Here is a 23,426-nt window from a genome sequence, read left to right on the forward strand (position 1 = left end):
GACTGGGAACCTCTATCCACAGGTTTCCCACGTGTTGTGAGCGGAGACGTTTCTGTATTTCCTTGCCTCAGAACAGGTTGGAATAACAATGAGTGTTGCTCTTTGAGCAGGAATATGTATTTTCCTTTCATTACCATTCATTTTTGTTTTGTTGATGGAATGAACTTGCTAGGAGGATGTTCTTCTATCCGGGGCTGGGTCCTATTTCCCACCCAGCATTCCTTGGTGTGGCGTGGGGCCCATGATGTGCTTTGTGTCAGTCACCCAAATTTGGTTTGGTTTGAATGCAAACTGACTCCCCTGGGCTGGAGCAGGACGGTGCTGGGGCTGGAACGGATGCGGCCCTATCGTACATCTGCCAGACGAGCCTTATTTGGAGCATCCGATCCCGAAGGCAGGAGGCAGCTCAGGAGCCCACAGGTGCATGAGTTGCCCAATTTTATCATCTCTGTTTCCTGGCTCGCCTCCTGCTGATGCAAAACCTGTGGTGCATGTGGGAGGTGAAGAAATGAATGTGAGAGCAGTAAGATCAGCCACCTCTCAGGTGATCTGTACCAAAGTGTGGGGTTTTTCTTCCTCCTCCTTTTCAAGACAGAGCTGTCTTCCCAGCGCTGCTTTCTTAGGACGTGCCTTTGCGGATGTGTGCGGGCAGACCTGTGCTTGCCCTGCCTGCACTCCAAGCTGCCTGGCCCTGACCCAGGGCCAATCCTGGAAGCCACATAGCTGCATTAGCACAGTACAGTGCGCAGGCTGACAGCTCTGCCTCTCAGAAGGGCTTGGGTCTGCGCTGGTGTGATTTATAAGGTTTTGGGGCTGGAGGTGGTTTGCATCCAGGCAGCTCACAGAATAGATGAAGCACATGTGGACAAATCTTTAGAATAAAGACCCTTAATTTTTCGCTTTTATGACTGTATTTGCCCAAGTCTTTAGAGCAACTATGTGCTTTCAGCCATCAGCATTGGAATAATAACCTTTGAGCTTCCGGCTATTTTTAATTTCACGGAGGGCTGATAGATGGGTTGTTTGTGGAATTTGGGTTTAGGGCTGCTTCTTCAGCTAGCCAGCAAGGAGTGCTGTGACCACATGGCTACATCCTCTGATCTGCACAGGCATCTGCAGAAGACCAAGCAACCTGTTGGCTGCTGGGATTTGCACTGACATTCCCAGAACTCCTGCTGGCAGTGAGGTTGGGCTGCTCTCTAGTGTTGGTGCATGCTTTTGTTCTCCAAGGAGCTCTGTGCAGGCAGAGGAGGACGGAGTTGGTTTGTGTCCTCTGGTCTATACCCAAGTTCTTTTACTTAGGTCTGATGGATCCTTTACTTTATTTGTTCCTCTGGTTTTTAATCGGCTCTAGTGTAGCCTCAGAGGCTCCTCCTCACATCACATTGGTTGAGGGTTTCTATGATCCCTCGTCCTGCAAAAAGTGAAAATAACTTGTAGATCAAGTCAGCTGTGCAGTGACTGCTGCCCTCCCAGCCAGAGACCACAGGAATGGCCTTACTGCTCTGAAGGAAAGCAAAATAAGAGGCAGTGCAGGTCCAGTGGGTCCAGTTGTGCAAGGGCTATGCATAGCCTCAGGCTGATCTTTCGTGTGCGGGAAATGGTCCCAGGACCCAGTGGAATCCCTTTGCCTACCGTGTCCTGGGTAGAACGTTGAAATTATTTAGCCAAGGTTAAGAAAAACCATATCCAGCTGCATTCCCTGGGAAAAACTGCATCCAACTGCATTCCCTTGTCCCTGGTTGTTGTGTTGTAGGCTCCAAGCTCTGTATTCTATACAAACACAGTAATCCAAAAGCATCCTGTATTCAACTTAAAAGACAGTTTTAAGTTGAATGTGACGTTAAAATGAGAGGCTTTTGCCTACTAGTGCTAGAAAAGAGCTGAAGTTTTTTGTTGGTTTTTTTTTTTTTTTTTTTTAATTGGAATTCTCAATAGAGAAAGAAGTATCCAGTAGACTTGGGTTATTGAGTGACGTCTTCATCCTCTGGGTACAAAAATGTAATGGAGCAAAAATAGGAGGTGAATTCAATTTACCTGTCTTCTATTGAAATGAAAACCATGTGGAGCAAGGTGGTCAGGCTGGAATAGTCCCAAGTCTGTCTGTACAGGGTCTTATCCAGGAGGATGTACAAGACTGCATGACGGGGAGATCTGTTACATGGCCACTGCGGTGTCACCCGTACCTGTGTTTGCTGGGGACTGGCCAGAGCTTATGGTGTGCTAGTAGCCACCCGAGTTGCTTGCCATTACCTATGGCAACTCCAGGCATTGCTGATGTGTACCTATCGTTCCTTTTCAACTTTGCTTTGCAGTGAGTCAGAAGAGGCTGTACAAGGTGACATTTCATATGCTGCTGCATATGTAGCCTTTGGCCTAATGAAAATTGCTGGTGCTTTTTGTGTGACAGAAAGAGCAGAGCATCCAAGATAAACTGAGGAGAAGAGATCTGGGTATGCAAGCCTTCATTTAGAAAAGGCATCTTTCATCTCACTGACAGCGAGGTTCCTGCAGCGCTTTGATTGCCCTTTAATTATGTCTGTTTTTCCTGGTTTGTTTGAAAGGCAGATCTTGTTAGAAAAAGGTGCTGTGTGGAAAGAACTTGGCTGTCTCTGCTGCCCTTCCTTGAGGGCACGCAGCAGAGCTGCTGCGTTAATATTTTTTTCCTGCATTATTAAAATGGAAGATTGTTTCTTGTAGATGTGGATGTGGCACGGTGTGTTCCTCCCGAGTTGGGCAAGGAGGGGCACGAGTGGTCGGGTGGTTAAAGCAAACCGGGAAGTCATGAGGTCTGGCTTCTTCCCACACCGACTTCCAGTGAGATCCCAAAGGAGGTGCTTTAACCCTTCTGCCTTTGGTCTTTCGTTGTGTGCGGCTGGACTGCTGCTTGTCTGCCCCAAAGGCTGCAGGAAGCCCAACCTGGTGTTGGCTGGAGGAGGCTCTGTAGCCTGGTGGGGTGAATGTAATAATGGGGGGGATGGTTAACAGCTCATAACAACTCACAGGTTTCATGCTGTTTGGTGTTTTATGAGAAGCCTTGCCATTGTGTAGTCATTTGTCTTGATGAGAATCTCAGCTTTCAATAATAATAATAGCAACAATTAAAAGGCATGGAAAAAAAATCAACAAAGAAGAAAAGGAAAATAAAGCCTGGCTTTGGTTGGAGAGAAAAGCCTGGAAATATGATTCAAATACAGACTAAAGGCTTAACTGCCAAAGAAGCAAAATAACTCAAGAACAGGTTTCTAATCCTTTTAGAGATCTTGGTTTTAAAGAAAATCTGCGTAACTTCTGAGGGCTTGACTCGCGTTTGATAGTGCTGGGGCTTGACAGTGCTCTATTTTAAGTGCTGTCTTCATGTCAAATCTTGGGAGGCGAGATGAAATTTTTTTTTAAAAGTAACAACAAATCTTAATATAGCTGAGAATGCGGAACTGCCCTTAGAAAAATAGGTTGGACACATGAAAAGGAATCTTGCTCAGCAGGCTGAAGACGCAGAGCAACTTTTGCGGTTACGTTTTTCTTTCTTCTGGCAATTTTGGGGTGGGGATGTAGCTGGCGCTGTCACTGGGCCTTACGCTTCTTTTCAAGCACAAGTCGTATCTTCCTGAACAAAAAAGCACCTGGCTGAAACTGCTGTGGCCCAAACTGGAGAAGCTGTTCACTAAGACTCCAGTTTTGCAGAACTTGAGGCAACCAGAAGTTGCTCAAAAGTAGGAGTTACAGGATAGGCAGGGAGAAGCAGATGGTCCTTTTGAACTGAAATGGCTTTGTATGAATGGGAGAAGACAAGCTGGCTCTCTGTTGCTTCAGAGAGGTGATTAGGTTTTAGTTGTCATCTCCTGCCTGGGGTCCTGAAGACTTAAATGGCATGAAAATGAAGTCAGCTGTTTAAAGCCAAAGCTAATCAAATGAGGAGACTCTAAAGTAGGAGGATAATCTTTGTTATCTGTCAGGCAATCCCAAATTCCCATGGGATGCCTGCGCAGCTCCACGGTAGTACAATGTGTCTTGTCATGCTGAGACCAATCCTTCTATGTTCAGCCCAGTGTGCTGCGTGGGCTTTGCAAGGCTCATAAGCCATGAAAACTGAAAACCTGCATTCCCAGAAGAGAAATGATGCTGCTTGTGAGGGAACTGCGAGGTGGTTGGTGCTGCACATTGCATCCAGTGGTGTGAAACTCAAACGAGGGATTTCATAGAAGTTGGGAGGCCGTGGTGGACCTGCTGGCATGGCTGCTCGGGCATGTTTGCTCAAAGAATGCAGTCATTTCTTAATGCAGAAGTGAGGGTTGGGTGTGAATATTCAGTATGGGCAAATCTAAAATTAAAACGTAACATGTAAAAATATGCAAACACTGGAGTTGAGGCTCTTTTAAAAAACAAAACCCCTGCTCAGGGAACAGAATTATTCAGGCTGTGCATACATCTGATTACCTAGCTCCAAAGCGGGTGGAAGCAGCTCCTCAAAATCCTTGAAGCTTTCCCCCTGGTGTGTCCAAGCGCTGCAAGCAAAATGCCCTTGTAAAGTTGAAGGCAGCAAAAAGGGAAGGGGAGTGGATAAAAGCTAGCAAAGCCATCATTTGGGTTAGTCTGGGCAAGATTGAGAAGAGCTTGTTGGAAAATCATTTTCCTGGCTGTGATTTGTGATGTACTTCATGTTTTCAAAAATGTCATCTTGGCACAGCACGGGTTTGGGATGCTGCGACACAGGCTGGGGGGTCAGCAGGCATTGAGCACCTTTGGCACCGATGTCCTGGCAAGTTGTCCTGGCTTGGGCCACTGCAGGATGAGCAGCGCAGGTCAGGGTGGCCGGGGATGGGGCTCTGCCCACATGCCATGCTGGCACAAGTTAGATGTTTCTTCATGCATCTCCATGTCTCTTTGCACAAGCAGGACTCTGGGGGCATTGCCAGAGCTGTGAGGCTGTTTGCTGAGCTGGTGTGTGGGCAGCCGGTGCTCACAGGGGCTGTGAGAAATTGCATGTGAATCTCAAATGTTCAGACAAGTTATTACAAGAGAAGACACCTATACTGTTCTTCCCCACCCCCCTCAGGCTTTTCATACTACTGCGTTATATATGGGGGGAAAAAAAGTTACTACACTTCCATTTCCCCTCTTTTGTTAAAACTAATAAAGGATGTTGCAGAACCTGTGTGAAGAAGCCCATGGTACACACTCTGCAAAACCACAAACCCATAAGCTTTTCAAAACCTACCTTGAGTCTTTGCAACACCGGGACGGCTCCGGGAGGTGGCACTAACTCACTATAGAGACTGTCAAATGGGTGCTTCGTGGTAGTAGCACAGTGAGTGATCAGGTAGTGATCCTGCGAAATCTCTGGCAAGGTGCTTCTGGCTCCCAAGGCTTTGGTTATTCTTTGGAGCAGTGGCTTCCCAGCCTTTGTTCATGAGGCAGAGAGGAGAGGAGCCGTTGCAGGTCTTGGTAGGTCATAAATTCCTGGAAATTAGTCACCGTAGCTTCTTCTGGGACGTGCCAGTAATGAGGGCTGTGTCTGGGGAAAAGCCTGGCGTGCAGCAAGCCCGTGTTGTGGATACAAAGTACACTGGTCTATCTGTTCATATTCACACAAGGATACTTCCTCCTTCTGTTAAGCAGCATTAGTCTTGTTCTCTGGTTGTGTTTGGGGTTTTTTTAAAGCAGTTATGGAAATAAAATCAGCTATGTTCAAAGTCAGTCTAAATTAATTTTCCCTATAATTCAGTTTTTTGTAAGAATAATGAAATTTTTTCTCTTTTTTGATATGAACATCAACAGGATCTTGTAGGTCTCACTGGGGAATATTTGAAATAGTGTTCATCTTTCTAGGTGTAAAGCCCAAAAACTCTCTCACTGAACTAATGGCATTATTCTTGTGCTTAAAGGTAATATGTTGCCTAATACATTTTTAAAAGGTTTTAATATTACTTACAAACAACACCCAACAAAAACCACCCAAGTAGTTTCACGCATAAGCTGTGCTCACAGCAGCTCATGTAAAACTCGTGGAAAGCTTTGTTACAACTTGCCCAAAGTAACATAATTTTTTTGAAGCATGGCTGTGTTCTTATGGTAAAACACTGGGCAGTGAGAATTGGGTGTGAGAGGATTCCTGTTGCTAAAAGTTTGATTGGAGGTCTCTTGGGCAGAATATTCTGGGAAAGATGGGTGGACTTTTCATGAAGTTTGAAGAGTTCATTGAAATTCCTTCTGGAAAAAGTGGCTTTGTCCCCTGTGGTGGCTTTATATAAAGAATTAAGGATGTTGTACTGCTGCTTGGGGATTTTACCTGATTGCTCAGAAGATCTTGCTTGCTGTGCAAGGACCAGCAGTTAGATCTTGGCACTCACCGAGTAGTCTCTTGCGCAGCAGCCAGCCAGGACTCTTGTGTGTCACTACTGATGGGTGCTGCTCTCCTCTTCTGCAGGTTTTCATTTCTGTGAACTGCCTCAGCACAGATTTCTCTTCTCAGAAGGGAGTTAAAGGCCTGCCCCTGAATCTTCAGATCGACACCTATAGCTACAACAACAGGAGTAACAAACCTGTCCATAGAGCCTACTGCCAGATTAAAGTCTTCTGTGACAAGGTAAGGTTGAATCAGTGTGCTAGTGACCCTTTGGGAGAGGCTGGTCAACAGCTTAGCAGCGTTTTTTCCTTAATTTTACTTTTCTTCCCCCAATTCTGCCACTTGCTGTTTTGGCTTCCTGAAAACTCTCAGCTGTGTTCAGCCTTGATGATGTTTTCAGCAACATTTTTATACCCTTCTGGGGTACAGCAGTATAATGAAGCCCACTTACAAGTTGGGTGGGTGCTGTAATTTGATTGCTTTGTCTAATGGATTTAGCACACAGAGAATTAACACCTTTCCCAAAACCACTGCTCACCAGAAGCTGTGAAAGAAACATAGCAGGAGCTGAGCTGAAAACAGTTGTAAAAGTGTGAGTTTGCAAAAGAAAGGATATTTCCCAATCTTTGTAACATGTTCCTGCCTGAACAGTCTTTTGGAGGATCAGAGCAAGTAATGTGCCGTGCTGCTATTTCCAGAGTGACCAAGATCGTTCTAGGCTGGGATAAATGCTGTCTGGACTTCTCCAGTCCTTTTGATTGATGTTAATCACACCAACTTCCCATTTTGCTGGCATGCTACTTGATTAGGGCCTCTGGTTCTTTGCATCCAGACTGTCTTCACAGCACAGACTCCTTGTGACATCTCAGATCCATCTCTGTGCAGCTGCAGGTCTGAGGCGGGCTCATAAACCTCACTCTTGAGTCCTATGCTACCTTTGCACAGGTCCCATACTATGCCTTGTCATCCCTCAGAGCACTGCCACAAAGACTCATCTCACGTGCTGTTACCACTGAACTCCCAATATAGATGGGACCCTGTACAGTCTGCCTCTGCTGTAGCATCCCATTGACCCATCCTCCTGTGTTTTATTGTCCATCTGTATGCTTTTAAATAGACCCCTCTGCTTTTCTGCATGGCTGGGAGAAGCTGCCTGTAGCCACCTGAATTGAATCAAACTCTGCTACTTGGGCATCTTCCTTCAAGTGCCTCCTGAGATGGCTTCTGTTGTGATGATTTCTGCAAAGAATTTACTAGGGAGTTAATGAATGCTCTCCAGAGCTATCTTAAAGACTTGCCAGTAAGCCTGATCAGCTTGGGTCTTACGGGTTTTTTCAGGCCTTCCCCCTATGCCCCTTCTATTTTTCTTTTATTTTTCCTCTTCTAAAATGAAACTGAGACAAGTGTGTTATCTAAAGCTCTTTCATTATCTGGGACTCTGGTGTGTTATCAGCCTGGGTTCTCTACAATACCAGTGAGTATAGACTTGCTGCAGGGAAGGGGAGGATCTTTTACTCGTAAGTTGTCTGATCAATTACTGACACTGTGCTAAAATTACTGACAGGCTTGTGCCACTGCTAGTAAGGCATATTGGTTAATAAAAGAGCAGATGTGTAGTCAGTAGGTAGCTTAAAGGAAACCATTTCAGTCTACCATAAATTTCAGCAAATCTAGTACTACAGAAATACTGTGTACACTAATACTGTAATACAGTGATACAGTATTATTAATACAGTAATGAGTGTGTGTCTTTGATTTTTATTTGGGATTTTGACCTTTTCTCCTGCTTTATTCCTCCAGATACTTTGCAAGTTGAATTAAAAGAGGGAGGGAAGGAGAATAGATTATTTTTCTGTACTTAATCTGACCGTTGTTCTGTGAACATGCAGCCAGTGTGAGATTGGTGCCTGAAGATTCTGCAATTTGCGTTTGTAGAAATGGTGTTGAAGTTTGCTGCCTTTCAGATCCCGTTCAGGTCTGGCAGTGGGAGCTGGGGACAGAGGCCAACAAGCCGAGTACTATTTGTCACCACATTGAATCAAACTCTGTACTCAAACACTTGTTTGAGGCACAGGGCAAATGCTCCTGTGAGCAGACCTGGGTCCTTACAGCTGCAGGTACTGACTCATGGTGCTGGATTGACCCTGGCTGGACACGAGGTGCCCACCAGAGCTGGTGGTGTCCTCTAGGACCTGCTGGTTCTCTTGTAGTGATGGGCAGTGCTGTGGGAAGGTTTTTATGGGATGGTAGGAACAAGCAAGTGAGATGCTGTTGGAAGGAGAGAGACGGTGCAAAGCAGCTAGAGGCAGCATTGACATGGAAGGACAGCAACACTAAGACTGTTCCTTCTGTTGCATGATCATAAAATGGTTTGGGTTGGAAGGGACCTTAAGGATCATCCAGTTCCAACCCCCTGCCACGGGCAGGGACAGCTTCCACCAGACCAGGTTGCTCCAAGCCCCGTCCAACCTGGCCTTGAACACTGCCAGGGATGGGGCAGCCACAACTTCTCTGGGCAACCTGTGCCGGTGTCTCACCGCCCTCATTGTAAAAGAAAAGGGATGTTGCATCCTCCCTTTGCATCTCTGTTGCTTATCAGATACATCATGTGTCCTTCCATGGGAGAGAAGCAGGAAGGAATGGCAGGTCTCTCCAGAATGCCGATTCCCTTTCTCAGACCAAGAGTCCATTACACAACTGGAGTCTCTGAGGGGAAGAAAACCACAAAAAAAAACCCCAAACCCCTGCAACCTTCAGCACCTAGACCAGACTATGAAATCTGCTTTTTAGGCTGTAGGCTGTTCTCTAGGTGAAGTTGGGAAAACCTCTTTCTTAATAGTTCATTTATTCCATAATTATGGAATTACAGGATTGCCACTCTCTTTTCCTCAAAAGTATCTGATCCTGGCTGTCACTGAGCTCCCCCTGGTAAGGCTTTTCAGCCTGTTAAAAGGCATGACTTTCTTTTTTATGTGGGATTAGAGATGTGTTTACCTGGGCCTCTGTAGCCTGGATCAAGTTGACTTTCAAGCAGAACTCTGGCTGTAGGTATGGGAGGGCAGAGGTTTTCTCACGGTGTGTGTTCGTGATGGATTAGCACGTTCTCCACGAGGAAGCAGGTGCTGCTCTGTATGTAGCACAGTGTTTGAGCAGCAGAACTTTATTATTTCCTCATGAAAGGTAAAAACCAGATCTGGAGCCAAATCTGATCTTGCTGCTGTCGAGCTGAGGTGTTGTGACCCTTCTGGTAAGGGAAGTTGCAGAGGGCTGCAGGTTCAGCTGTGCTGAGGTTCAAGTCTTCACTGTAGTGGGCTGTATCAGCTCTGTGGGGTCAGTCAAAGCTGGCAGTGCCTGTGCCTTCATTACTGCTTTTTTTTTCTCTTTTTCAAGCAGCTGCCTGAAGCTGCTTGTGTCCCTTCTGCTGTGTGGGAGAAAAGGTGATATATGTTAATGCGCATTAAATATCTAGGCTAATTTTCCTTTTTGATGCTGGTGCAGATGTGCCCACTGCTACCTACTAGGCATAGACATCCTGTCACATACAGGGTGTTGATTTACTGGGAGTTTAGGAGGGCTGTTGCCCTTCTCTGGTGCTGCGCAGCGTTAGACATTGCTTCCCACCCCATTGCCACATGCTGCTTTGACATCTTGTTTGCCATAGCTAACCCAGTCTTCCTCCAGCACCATGCAAGGATGTGGGTGTGTTTTGGCAGCTTTGTAGGGGTGGGAATGAGAAATAATGGCTTCCTGAGTCCAGGTAACTGTTACCTTTTACCCTGCTTTGCCAGAGGGGTTTTGGGAGACAGGTAGAACTTGTGTGTACCAGTTTGGGCAGTGATCTGGTGGTAGCACTAAGATTGAGTGTTGGGGATCTACTGTGGGCTTATTGCCTCATGAAACTGACAACATGACATCTGTGTCTTAACCTGCAGTCATGTGTGGGATCTGGGCAGAGCGGGAGGAATGAACACGACTCCAATACAAATCATCTTCCTTCCTTCTGTCTCCATCATAGCTGCCTGTACCTTGCAGAAGATATGTCTCTCTCTCCACGGCCGCTTGGTTTGGAGGGCCCGGACCTGTGCAGGCGTGAACCTAGTTAGGTGTCTGTGGGTGCCCCATAGTCTGGCCCCGATACAAGGAGAAGAAATAATGCCTGCTTTAAAATGCTGCATGTCTACAGCTTGAGAGCAGTGAAGGCTGGTGTAACTGCTGCCAGCTCAACGTGCAGCAAGGATTCTTGCACTTGGTGATCTAGGTGTGGCATGGCTTTTATGGATCTGGATTTAATAATGATCTAGTGAACTCTTAAACTGAGGGAACTTGTAATTTTTTTGTTGTTCTAAATACTTCAAATATATATATATTTATGTAATGCTTTATAAAGTTGTTATAGCTGTGTGTATCTTTTGTCATCTTATCCTCATCTGACTTGAAAGAAAAGCAAGTGTTTGCATCTTGGAAATGGTGTTGGATTTCATTAGATGACAGGACTCAAAAGTAAACAGATCCCCAAAGTTGGCACACTTTGGCAAACCTGCAGCTTGGGTGCCGTGGAGCTGACCTCCACAAACACAGCTCTGAAGAATCGGTGTTCCTGCCCCTGCAACTGAAAAAGACAGAAAAGCCTAAAAAGACCTTCTCTCTCTCCCCTTCCCTTTTATCTCATTTGGCAGGGAGCAGAGAGGAAGATCAGGGATGAAGAGCGAAAGCAAAGCAAAAGAAAAGGCAAGTGCACTGACCCCAGCTCTCAGTTGAATGCCTGTAAGTAGAAAATATTCCATTGGTGTTTTAAATATTAGATCTCATTTTGGCTACAAATAACTCATGCAGTAGAACTCCTCGTAGGTGAATTTTTATCGCCTATGGAATAGGGCTTGTTTTAAGCAGTGTGTCATCGAGTCATTAATTGTGTTTTTGCAACATACTGGGTCAGTTAGGACTTCACTTCTACATAGCCTTCCTGTCCAAGACAGGGTCCTGCTGCATATTCAGTCGGGTATGGGTTTTAGCAGTTGAAGTGACAGGGTGAGAGTGGGATTTCTGGGCATTTGTGGACCCCCTGCAGCTCTAAGTGGCAGACAGAACTGGAGCTGTTACAAATGTTTCCAGCTTGATCCTGAACTTGGGGTTTAACTGAAGTTAAAGATGTGTTTACAACTCTGTACCGAGGCAGTGGCAGCCTTGGGACTGAGCTTTCAGCCTTCCAGCCCTAAGCTCACTCTTGTAGAGAGCAGAGTGCTCCTTAGTAAATAATTTCAGCAGAAGTTGTTTCTGCACATGTGAAAGCCTCAGCACCATAGTATATAAAGGCTGTGGAGCCTCTTCTTGCTGAGCATCCTTCAACTGCTGAATGTGGCTGCAACAGATCCTGTGTTTGGATCACTTAGTTATTCACCAGCAGAGCTACTTAGAGGGTAATGTATCTCCCTGTTCCTGCTGTGCACGGGGCAGGTGCGTGCTGTCACTTTCTCTGCTCAGTGCTCTTGTCAGAGCTGTGCTATTAACAGTCCAACTGGTTCAACAAGCATGCACCTCACAGCTTGCTGGGCAGGATTTTCCTGACGCAGCAGGTACAGGCTGCTGGAGCGGCTTCAGAAGAAGATAAATGCTGTAAGGGAACGCATTTGCTTAAGGGCACTTGTGGCAGGGGCTGGGTTTTGAGTTTGTTTTTCCCCAAAGAAAGATAGGTTTAGCACTCTGTTAGCATTTCACACATGGAGCAGCCCCCGCGGCTCCCAGCAGATGACAGCATGCAGCTCTTGTGTCACAGCAGGAGAAGTGCAAACAGCTTCAGTACAGGCTTCCAGGATTGTATGATTTTACAAAAGCTGCTTTCCAAACTGAATTCCCTGGGCTTGGGCTTAGCCTGATATGACCTTTATTTTCCTGGAAAGTATAATCCGTTGCTGTTCAGTTCTTGTGTGGGAAGTTTTTGATTGCTTTAAGCCATAAGCTGTTATACCCACCTCCAGGATCACAAATGCCACGTGCACATGGACTCATCAACAGCACACATAGTTGGTGGCTTTTGGTCAAAGTTATTTTTACAGGGATTGAGCAATCTTTAAAAAATAAGTTTTTCAAGGAGAAAAAGAAGGGTATTTTCCACTGGGGACATAAGAAGTGGAGTGTTTGCAGCTTGTTTGACCCAAAATTGAAATGTTTCCACTTGGTAAAACAAAGTCTTCAGTTGTGGTCAGTTTGACATGAGTATATCTGAAGCGCAGTTTAAGGCACCTCCTGCCTCACTCTCACCCATCCTTTGTGGGTGAAGCCTGTCCACTTGGTGGCTTGTTCACATCAGTTGGTGCGTCGTGAGAGCCCAAGTGCTCTGTGAGAGACAGAACTAGAGTCTGGGGGGGATGAACCAGGGTCTGGCAGCTTGACTGACCAGGATGAACAATGAGGTGAAGAACAATGTAAAACTGGAAGTGTGGAATCAAAGTGTAACTCTAAATGTATCATCTTGCAAGAATCAGTACTTGTACTACATCTGTGGTGTGACAGTGCTTCTGTGGTGCTGTCTTTTTGAGAGGCTCCCAACTGGAACCATGTGGGTTGCAAGTTGTCTGTTTGTTGTTTTTCTGCTTTCCTTATAGAGGAAACACAGCAACCTTTTGAGGGAATCAGTAGGGAGGAGGGAGAGGCAGAGGCTTGGACTAGCTTTTGCCCTCTGTGTGATTTGCTCAGTACCTGGAAGCCCTAGGTTCCTCCGTTGGGGTGAGTGGTCAGACCATTCTCCAGCCCAGTTTAATATCAGAATAAAGTAAAGCAGCTCATAGGAGACGTGGGAAAAACTGTTGGTCTGTGAAACAAGCTCTTTCCTCGGGGTCCAGGCCCTCATCTGAGAGGTAGACAACCCAGGTTCGAACTCCTCTACCACAGGAGCTTTTCCCTTTGACACTGGCTAGAGTACCCTTGTCCAACAGTGGATGTGCTTTTTAAATGATGTAGGAAAGCCACAGCCCTGTCAGTGCCTTCACTGTCCTCTATTTGAATCTTTGGTCTCTGCAGTTTCTGATGTCAAAGTGCCCATGCTTCCCTCGCACAAACGTACGGACATCACCATCTTCAAGCCCTTCATGGATCTGGACACTCAGCCTGTCCTTTTCATTCCTGATGTTCACTTTGCAAATCTTCAGCGTGGGGCTCATGTAAGTAAAGCTCATGGGTGTGGGGATGAGGAGGGTATGGGATGTGTTTGGAAAAAGCCTGGGGTGCTGTATGTATGTATATACGTGTGAGGTGCCATACTGTCTGCATTGATGCTGTAAACACAGGGTCAGTCTCATGTGAGCAAGAGATGTTGCTTCTAGACACGTTGGCTGGGCTTAACTGGGGATGTTTCCTGATTAAATTATTTTTCTATGAACTCCTGTTCCCATGAACCTGAAAGGATTTTACCACAGCATCTCCAACTGAGAGTTCATTGAACGAGCTGCAGGCTGGTTTCCTCTTGTGGAGGCTGTTGGGTTCCTGGTGCAGTGCTGTAGACCGCAGGCTCCTCCAGCCTGCTGCTGCAGGGTGAAAATCCTTTCTGTGGAACTGGCAAGGGTGTCTGTGGCTCTGTGATCTGCTGCCAGAGCGCCCTGCCTCAGCGTTCCTGGAAAGTCCCAGCTGACAGGAAACTGGAAGGGAAAAAATGAGACTGCAACCAAGTTTTAAAATCTTGGACTTTCCTGTGCTGAGAGTTCTGGCACGCTCTAACATAATCCAATCCTCAGTGTTTAAGAGTACTGCCTAAAGTCTTAGCAGGGATGGAGAATAAACTTGTGTCCATAAGGCTGACTTTTCTGCATGTGTTCCTGCAAAGGCTCTAGTGCTGAGGTCTGTTACAAGACTGCGCCAGTCCAGGTGGAAAGCTGGTTAGCTCTCCTATGTTACTGTCTCTCTCACTTGAGATCCTTTAATGTGCCTTTGTGAAAAAAGGTAAAGATGATGCTTATTGGCTTTTGGAAGGTTGAGCCAAAGTGTCATTTTTTACAGGGTTGAAAGATAAGAAGTGAAATCTAGTTCTGGATAAAATTTTTACTACCCTAGGTGGAAGTATTATCTGCGTATTAAAATGAAGGCCAATGTTTATTGCTTGGATCAGAGCATCTTGCTTCTAGTAGTGTGGTTGTGGCTGGCTCCCTATTCAACAGCCTTGGTTTCGCCTATGTCCTGTACTGATGTGCTTACAAGTGATTTGGGTGGCTGAGCCATCTGCCTATCCCTGCCATGGGCTCAGGGGTTCCCTCTCCTTTAACTTGATGCTGTTAAACCTCTGCTCATGCTGGGTGCAGCAAGGTGATTGTTTTATGCCAGTGACTCTTCAATGCAAACAAACCTAATGCTATGTTGCTATATTGACAGGTAGCACTTAGAGGGATGGGGAGAGTGTTGCTGACAAGACCGTGTTACACCAGCTAATGGGTCTGTCCTTAGGCAACTTTGTTTTGTAGCATTCAGAGCCTGTTGTGTTTTCTGAGGACTGGGTACCACATCAGGTACTCACTAGCTAATTCACCACGTGTTTCTCTGCATATGTCAATAAACATCTCCCCTTTGTTTTAAAAGGTCCTTCCTGTTGCTTCAGAAGAACTGGAGGGTGAAAGGTAAGAGCTGTGCTACTTCAGCCTGCTGATGTCTTGCCCTCAGACAGAGGGGTAAGCCCCTGTAATTGTACCACTAACTTTTTTTCCCCTGTCAATGACAGCTCCAACCTGAAGAGAGGAGCCTATATTGAAGAGGACTTTATCGCTGCTCCAAATAAGATGGCCAGAATAGAAGAACCCAAAAGAGGTATTATTTTCTTCTTTCAGAGCCTGAATTACTGGAATATTTGACCATCATGATAGAAAGATAAAGCTCATGTTAAAGAATTTTTTTGTTGTTGTTGTTGTTTTGTTTTGTTTATTTTGGAGTATACTTCAGCCTGATTATTCTGGCTTTGACTAGTAATAGGGTTTGTATATCAGGATGTAGCTCAGCTCCACAAATCTTCTACAGTGTCAGAATTTCTGGGGTTTTCTGCCAACTCAGACACTAATTGGCTCTGAACCTGTAAGCAAAGAGGCTCAGAGGAGGTGAGCAGTTTACCAATTTCCTTGGTGGATTGGGTGAGAGAATTCATCACGTAATCTGCTACAAAATACTTTGGAAACCTCCTCTAGGACTTTAAGCAATGAATGCCAAGAACTGGTCTGGGTATAAAACCTGCAAAACTGGTACTGGGAAATGGGCTGCTCGCTGCTGAGAGCCAAACTGAGAGAACATCCTGCTTATTTTTAACGTGTTGTTGATCTTTGCAATTTGATGTGGAACTGGATGTTGCTGTGGTGTTGTGGAAGGAGATGAGAGATGGTGTGGAGGATTACCTGCCTGATGACAATTACGTGTAGAAGAACCAGGACAAAGCTTAAAGAATTGAAAGAGGAGGTTTAAACTTGTGATGTTGTGAAGGTTTGACCTTAATGGGGCTGCACTTCTGTAGCCGGGATAAACTAGTAAGGAAGGATGGATTTTATAAAAGGAAATTAGACTTCATTATTCGTGTTGCTGTATGCCATAAAATGAGACCCATGGGATTCTCTCCCCTTTGGCTTCTGTGTCATCTGGCCTGTGTTGTAACCAAGAGTGTGTGTGCTGCCTTCATTTTTCAAACCTACAGTCCTTTTTTAAACCTGCCTTTAGCAGAGGAAATCCATCGAGGTGCTGTGCTGCCCTGAGTTCACTTTGGTCAATTAGAAATGCCAGCAATTGTTCCATGTTGCAGGTGTGTCAAAGCTGTGCCTGATGAACCTTGTAAACAATCCCGGTTGTAATACCTAGTCATTAGAAGATGGATTAAAGACAGCAAAGCTGTTTAAGTCCAAGTTTTCTTGCTCTCTTGGCTTATTCCTCAGCCTTAATGCAGTTTTTAATGAGGCTGATGCTACATACAGTGACTCTCTGCTAGCTTGAGAACGCTAGGGATGCTTACCTCATTGGGTTCCTTATTCTGTCATTCCCCTCCTAGCAGGAGGCTAAGTCTGCACTGCGTGTCAGCTGTGGTGGTATGAGTATTGCTGAAACATGGCAAGGGGGAGGAAGGGAGATGAGGCAGCACAGGAGCAGCAGAGGATTGTACAAAGAAGTTATTTAAAAATGAGGAGGTGGCCAGGATGGCTTCGCCTGCTGTGGCAGCATCTGTCAAATCATTTTATTGTGCAGAGCCTTAAGGCAAGTGACCTCTGAGATATGGAGTGACAGGAGACTCTCAAAGCTGTGTTTTGTATTTCTCCTTTCTGTGTTTCAAATATGACCTTTTTTTTCCCAAATAATAGAGAAAATATAAAATAGAAAATGTAAATTATTTTGACAGTTAAGGTGCTTGAGCATGCAGTATTTCTGTGTGCAGAAGTATGTTTCGAGCTAACCTAGCTATGCATGTTCATGGTAGGATCTTCAATGTATGTTGAATGTACGTATGTGTATCTCTTCATAAGATCCTCAACGTATGTTACTGTGTGCTTAGCCACTGTCGTACAGATCTTTTCTGAGAAGCAGTTATGCAGTTAATTCCTCTCTCCAATTTGCTTTTCAGTGTTGCTGTATGTCCGAAAAGAGTCGGAGGAAGTCTTTGATGCACTGATGTTAAAGACACCATCTCTGAAAGGTCTAATGGAAGCGGTAAGTAACAAGGCTGGTTTACAGCCCTTGCCTTCAGTTTGAGAAAAAGCAAGTGTAGTCCCTGGCTATCTAGTCCTCATACACTGGACAGTCACAGGAGCTGGACTCTCAATTGCGGCTTGTATCCACATATTCCTGCTCTTCTGGATAAGAAGCATAAGGCTGATTTCCTTTCAATAACAAGGAAATTAATGTGAATAATGCATTAATTCATTATTAAAGGACTTGAGGAAGCTTCCATTTTAAGTACTTTATCCCACGTCTGTGGGGTCTGGGTGTAAGAAGGTGTTTCTCAGGCTTCCTGAAAATCCAGGTGTGTCAAGCTTGTTGACTTGGTACCTGAGATAGTCCCAAAATGACAGGAGCTGCTGGAGAGGGAGCCTTTTAGGCTCGCTTCTTATGCAAGCTCTGCTTTAGCCAAGCTGCAGAAGCAGCTGTGTGGGTATTTTCCTAGCTGCATCAAAAAACTGTCAACAGACTCCCACTGTGGATGTCCCTCACGTCAGAGGGAATATTCATCAGAAGATGGAGTGATACGCAGAATGGGTTCAGCGGCTTGGGTTGTCTGGGGGGGGGCTCCCCTCCCCTTTCATAACCTGCTTATGAAAAGCTGCCATCCCAGCTTCTGAGAGTGCCTGAAGACTTTTATATATCTGTGCACGTGTGTGAAATTGCTGTCTGTTACTTGGCTTCCAAAATAGCCTCCCACTGTCCCTGCTGCTGCAGCGCTGCAGAGGAAACAGCTTAACGCTGAGGAATGGTGTAATGTTTGGCGCAAGCTCAAGGCTGACGTTTCTGGCTGTCTCTTTCTGTGACTAATGCCTTGTCGATGCTCAGAGGATGGAGGCTTTGGGGCTGTGTGGCCAGGTTTTGGCAGTAGCTTTGGGACCCAGAGATGGCTCTGTGACCTGAGGCTGTCTCTTCCTGGCTGTGGGAGTTTTGCCAGCACAGGCAGGCTTGAGGTGGGGGCTAATTGGGGGGGGATTGAAGGCTACAAAGTCCTCCTTTACCTTATGCTCTTGAAGGGTAAATTGTTTCACTTGGGATTTCTTAAAGCAGGGAACCAATAGCTCAGAAGTGCAGCTTGGAGGAAACCCCCTGTGCTTTTGCATCCCAAAACAGTGTATTGGTTTGGTACTTGTTGTGTTGATTTGATAGAGCCATTTGGGAAAGTAAACCAGGCCTGGGTTACTGACCTCCTGAGTTTCTGGAGGTTTGTATGGTGAAGCGCCATGGTGAGTGGCTCTGGTTTCTCGCTCTGAGATTACCCTGCTGGGTAGGGAGGATGTTTCTGATCAGCTTGTGTCCTTAGCTGCACAGGTTTTCACTCTGTTGCTGTTTTCTTTCACAGCCGCTCTGGTGGCTAGTTTTCATTTGATCCCTCTGGCACTTGATTATAAATGGCTTTTGGTATGCTGAGAGAACAGAGAACCAAGAGAGGAGGAGAACCAGCACATGGGGAGTTTTTTAGTGTGTGGGCTTTTTGGTGTGAGGATGGGGTTGCTGTATGAGAAGTCAGTGGCCAGGTTTAGAACATGGTTAAATGTTTTGCAGAGAAGTTGGCAAACTGCAGAGGAGGGATTCTCATCTCTAAGGTTATGCTATAGTTCAGGATTTAGTATTGCCTTTATAGCGCAGAGCAGTTGCTTTCATCTGCAGACCTGTGGGGGGGGGTTTGTTCCTTTCTGTAAAATAGGAAGTGGAAGACAATGGCAGCAGCCTCCTTGCTTCACCAGTGCTCGCTTTCTTTTGTTCCAGATATCTGACAAGTATGACGTGCCTTTTGATAAAATAGGAAAAATCTTCAAAAAATGTAAGAAAGGGTGAGTACGTACCTGCACAGCAGCTGGCTGAGAACGCGAACTCCTCTATTTCAAACCTGTAGGCAAAGCTGCTTCAGAATTCCTCCATGCACTGCACGTATGCAAATGCTGTTTGCGGTAGGTGTATGTGCGTGCCATGTACGCACATTCCAACCTCATTCATAGAGCTGAAGACCGGAAGGGTCCCATAGAATCATAGGAACAAGCAGTTTGACTTCCTGGGTAAATACAAGTCACGGAACCTCTCTGAGTTAATTGCTATTTGAACCAGACTTGATCATGTTGGAGGAAGAAGAGTTCTGTTTGTTTAAAGACTCCTGGTGATGAGGAACCTACTTCAACCCATGTTAAATTGTTCCAGTGGTTAACTGAACTTGCTATGTCTGCGTTTGGCTACGATTGCTAAACCTGTTTGTCTTTTTGTGGGCTAAATTGAAGAGAACTTTATTGTGAAGCACCCATTCCCCACAGAGGCCACCCTCTACCATCTTTTTATTTTTAAGTATAAATAGTTGAGTTCCTGAACATTGTCCATTTCTGGTTTTCCTTTTAGTCTCAGTAATTTTCTTGGTTTTCTTTTTCTCTAAAGTCACTTGGGTGCCTCAGCCCCTTCCCCAACGCCCCTCTGGCCAGAAAATTACATCCTTTAATCACCTTTGGAACGTAGTTTCAAGGGTTGTGCTTTCATAGCAGAATAACTGCAAAAGTTTGAATTGATGGTGGCTAAACCACTGCTAAGGACAGCTGTGTGTGTGTGCATGCACACCTGCACACTCATGCATGTGTGCACACAAACACACAGGTATTTGCCCTTCTGGCATATGAAAAAGTGGCCAAGCATCAGCGATTTCTTCGTGGCGAGCTCTGCAGTGTTTTGTGCTGATGGTAACTGTCACACAAACCAGTGCAGAGCCCCAGGGCTGCCCGCATCTGCAGATTCAGGAGGGTTTCTGCCACCTCCAAGGTGTCTCTCCCTGGTCCAGGAGCCAGATCCAACCCTTTTGTTCAGATCCCAGAAGGGGGGCTGTGGGCATTGATGGCAGGTTTGGGAAATGACAGCTAGACCTACTATAGGAAGCGATGAGGCAGAGAGAGGTGAGCAGGGATCTTGTGTTACCCCTGGACAGTCCAGGCTCTCTGAGGTTTCAGGGCACCTTTGCTGTCTTTTACATTCAGATCTATAATATATCCCTGATGTATTTTATTTTTCCAGAATTCTGGTCAACATGGACGATAACATCGTGAAACACTATTCTAATGAAGATACCTTCCAGTTGCAGATTGAAGAAGTTGGAGGATCTTACAAGCTCACTCTGACCGAGATCTAAGATCACAGATCCTCTGTGGATTTTAAACAAAGGTCTCAAGTGAACATTTTCCCATAATTTAGTATGTTGGGCAAAACACTAATCACCTTCTCCAGAAGAAAGCCAGGTGTTGACTTGTTCTGGGGAGCAGAGCAGCGGTTTTGCTTAATATATTTGTGTTTGTTCTTTCCAAAGAACATTGTCGTGCTCATGACCTTATTTGCACTTGAAATGAGCGAGCAAAGATCAGCAATTAAATAAGAGAGCATGTATAAAACACTAGTAAATACAGGAGGGGAAATCTCCTGGAAGGTGGCCTTTTAGAGTGGTGATATCTTATTTATCCATTTGGTAGCCATGTTTGAGCCCGTTATCAGCTAAGACCATTTTATTGGAGTGTTTTCTGCTAGGTAGAACTGCAAAACTACTAATTGATACTAGTAGGAATTGCATGCAGGTTGGAGAAAAGTCTTTCTAATGTTTACTCGTGAACAGGGCAGACTGTTGAAATCACTTGTGTCATTGGGGGGAATGTAAAACTGCCTTGCTTATGAAGAACTCGCCTTAGTAACTGTGTGAACTCTCATCAGATGAAGCTATATTGTATATAAGTGCAATATATTTTTGAAGGTCTGTAAATGTGTACATACAACTGATATATAATATATATAAAATATGGTGTTCTGTATATACCGTGAATATATGCAATGAAGCCCATCTAAAGGATGCCATATACAGAGAAAACAGATATTTAACATATCTATTTAAAAATGGACAAACCTTTAACACGCACCAAAGGTGAGCACACGTTTGTACGTTCATAGAAGGCACAAGAGACCTGCTTGTTCAACATGGATCTCCCTGTGTGGAAGGAAAAGGTACTGGTTCTTTCCCAAACCCTCCTGCGCAGCCAGGCAATGGCAGTCCTGGCTTCTCATGGGACCTTTAGCCTTGGAACCACTGTGTACTGCTGCCCTGGGAGGTCATTTGGGCTGAGTTCGAGAGCTGGGTTCCAAGAAGAGCTGAGCAGATGCAGTTTCCTGGAAATCTCACATCTCGGGGTCAGGAAGAAGGTCTCCTGGAGGGTGGATGCTTTTTTCTGTAGCAGTGTAGTGCCCGCAACAGCAGCTCGAGCTGGATGAACCCATGGCTTGGAGCCAGCTTGCAAGGTCTAGGATGTCGACAGCTGGAAGTTCACAGGCAAGGCTTTTGACAGAGGAGGGTGGCATCCCAGCGCAGCAGGCCAAGTCTTAGCAGGGAATGGGGGCTTGTAACTGCTTCCTCTGATGTACCTGCATTGCATTGACCCGTTGTTGAGGTGGAGAAATCAAAAGGGCAGGTGGTAGCAGGCACTCTGAGCATAGCCCCAGATACTGCTCACCATTAGAGCGTACAGTATTTACTCATCATGTGCATGTGCTTATGAAGAAAGGCACCCTCTGGATAGCAGCAAGTGAGAGAGAAACATTTAAACAGCAGCACTTGGCTGCAAGGCAGAAACCTGCATTACAGGGCAAGCAGATGAGCATGAGTACCAGGTTCAGTGTCAATGCTTTTGTTAGGGATCTGGATAATAAGAGAGGTTTATAACGTCTTCAGGCAGCACAAAGCTGCGTGTGCCTCACCTAGGATGTGAAGGTCAATCTGGATAGGCTGGATAAATAGTCTGAAAAGTGGGATATGATTCTACTTCATGGTTAATGATTCTACTTAATAGTTAACATATCGTAAGTGAATGTTGTTCAGCTGCATCATGTTGCTGTTTGGAAGAGGGAGGCAAATGCCAGGTTGAGTTGATAAATGGGAGCATGGCCTGCAAGAAATGGGAGAGCCGCCTTTTGCTCTACCTGGTGTTGCTGAGGCCTCTGCTGGAGCGCTGTGCCCTTCCAGCAGAGCCACCTCCTGTCCGGTGTCCCAGCGAGGCCAGAGCACGGGCTTCCAAGGAGGAGGGGCTGGGTGAGGTGCCGGGAGAGGAGTCATCTCCAGAAGGGAGGATGCAGGTGAGAGGAGCAGCCTCCCAGCACGTGGAAGTGTTCTCCCGGTCCATCACAAGCGCAATGAGAAGTATTGGGTGTAAACTGCAGAGGTTCAGGGTAGGTGTAGAAGTGGTTTTCTCTGGTGAGCAGTGCAGGTTGCGCAGGGAGGCATCAGGGGTCTTCACAGCCAGGCTGGGCAAAGCTGTCTGCACTGTCACAGTGTAATTGATCCTCCCTTGGTGCTGTGACCAGGTGCCCACTTGAAGTCCCTCCCCACCGTATTTTTTTAACGATTTATATGGAATACAGTATTTTGGGATTTGTGTTCAGACCACTCCTGAGCTGGTTCATAGACCACTCCATTCCCCCCTCCTCCTCCGCTGACGGGCCCCACAGAGGCATGCCAACGCTCTGGGCACCGTGTGCTCCCTTCTTTGCTCTGTGGCGGGAGTTAAGCAGACTCCACATGGATGCATCCACGACTGTGGGCTTGAAGGTGAAGCAGAGAAGCCAGCGTGCAGCACGGCGCTGAAGAGACTGGCCAACAGATGCCACTCCGTACAGGAATCCACCAGCAGAGCAGCCACAGGACTTGCACCCAGCCAACACCAACCCCACTGCTTGGGCTCCCCGTCATCAGCCACGGGAACACTGTTACTACGGCAAGGGAATTTTTTTAAAACCTGATATATAGAATACTTATATATATTTACACATTTTTATTGAAAATGGAAGTTTTATTACAGAAACTCAGTCTAGGGTCAGGGAAGTAGATTTAGAGTCTCTATAGAGGTAAGATTGACATGAATGTTATTTCTTTTTACTGCTTAATGAAGTATGTGAACTAAATCTGACGATTGTTTTCCACTCTAAGATATTCTGGGACACGGGTCTTGTAACAGTAGCAGCAATGTCATGTATGTGTTATGAAACTGATTTTTTTTTTTTTGTTTGTTTTGCCTGCTGTTTTTTAATTGAAAATGTATTTTAAACCAAGCTATTAAATTTTATATGTTCATTTCTAATGAGGAGTCTTCTGTATATTAAACCCATCTGCTCTTACCCCTTTACTTTTCCTTTGACTTGGGATCTATAAAACAAAACCCAGACAGTGATCATTTTCTAGTTTCTCTTCTTTACAGAAGAAAATCAATCCCAATGCCAGCCCTGCTGTAATTCCCACATAAGGAATGGATAGCCCTGTTCTCATTCCCAGCTTGTTCTCAACTGACCTCGTTCACTTCTGAGCGCCGGGAAGCTCTGAAGCATTTTGTTTCTGTAGGACCCTTTCTTTTGGCAGTAACAGAAGAGAACAGCC

General features: G+C 45.6%; 1 protein-coding gene across 1 annotated transcript in view; it reads left to right on the forward strand.

Moving 5' to 3' along the window:
- The window catches only part of GRHL1 (grainyhead like transcription factor 1), a 41,550-nt gene extending 18,417 nt beyond the window's left edge, over positions 1 to 23,133 (forward strand). The window contains exons 9-16 of the mRNA XM_030490832.1: positions 6,428 to 6,586; positions 11,023 to 11,110; positions 13,364 to 13,503; positions 14,909 to 14,946; positions 15,048 to 15,133; positions 16,917 to 17,002; positions 18,761 to 18,825; positions 20,039 to 23,133. Coding sequence (XP_030346692.1) covers positions 6,428 to 6,586; positions 11,023 to 11,110; positions 13,364 to 13,503; positions 14,909 to 14,946; positions 15,048 to 15,133; positions 16,917 to 17,002; positions 18,761 to 18,825; positions 20,039 to 20,153 — 777 coding nt within the window. The 3' untranslated portion in view covers positions 20,154 to 23,133. The remainder of the gene's footprint in view (positions 1 to 6,427; positions 6,587 to 11,022; positions 11,111 to 13,363; positions 13,504 to 14,908; positions 14,947 to 15,047; positions 15,134 to 16,916; positions 17,003 to 18,760; positions 18,826 to 20,038) is intronic.
- The last annotated feature ends 293 nt before the right edge of the window (positions 23,134 to 23,426 follow it).

Source organism: Strigops habroptila, chromosome 6, assembly GCF_004027225.2.
Source record: "Strigops habroptila isolate Jane chromosome 6, bStrHab1.2.pri, whole genome shotgun sequence".
NCBI lineage: Eukaryota > Metazoa > Chordata > Aves > Psittaciformes > Psittacidae > Strigops > Strigops habroptila.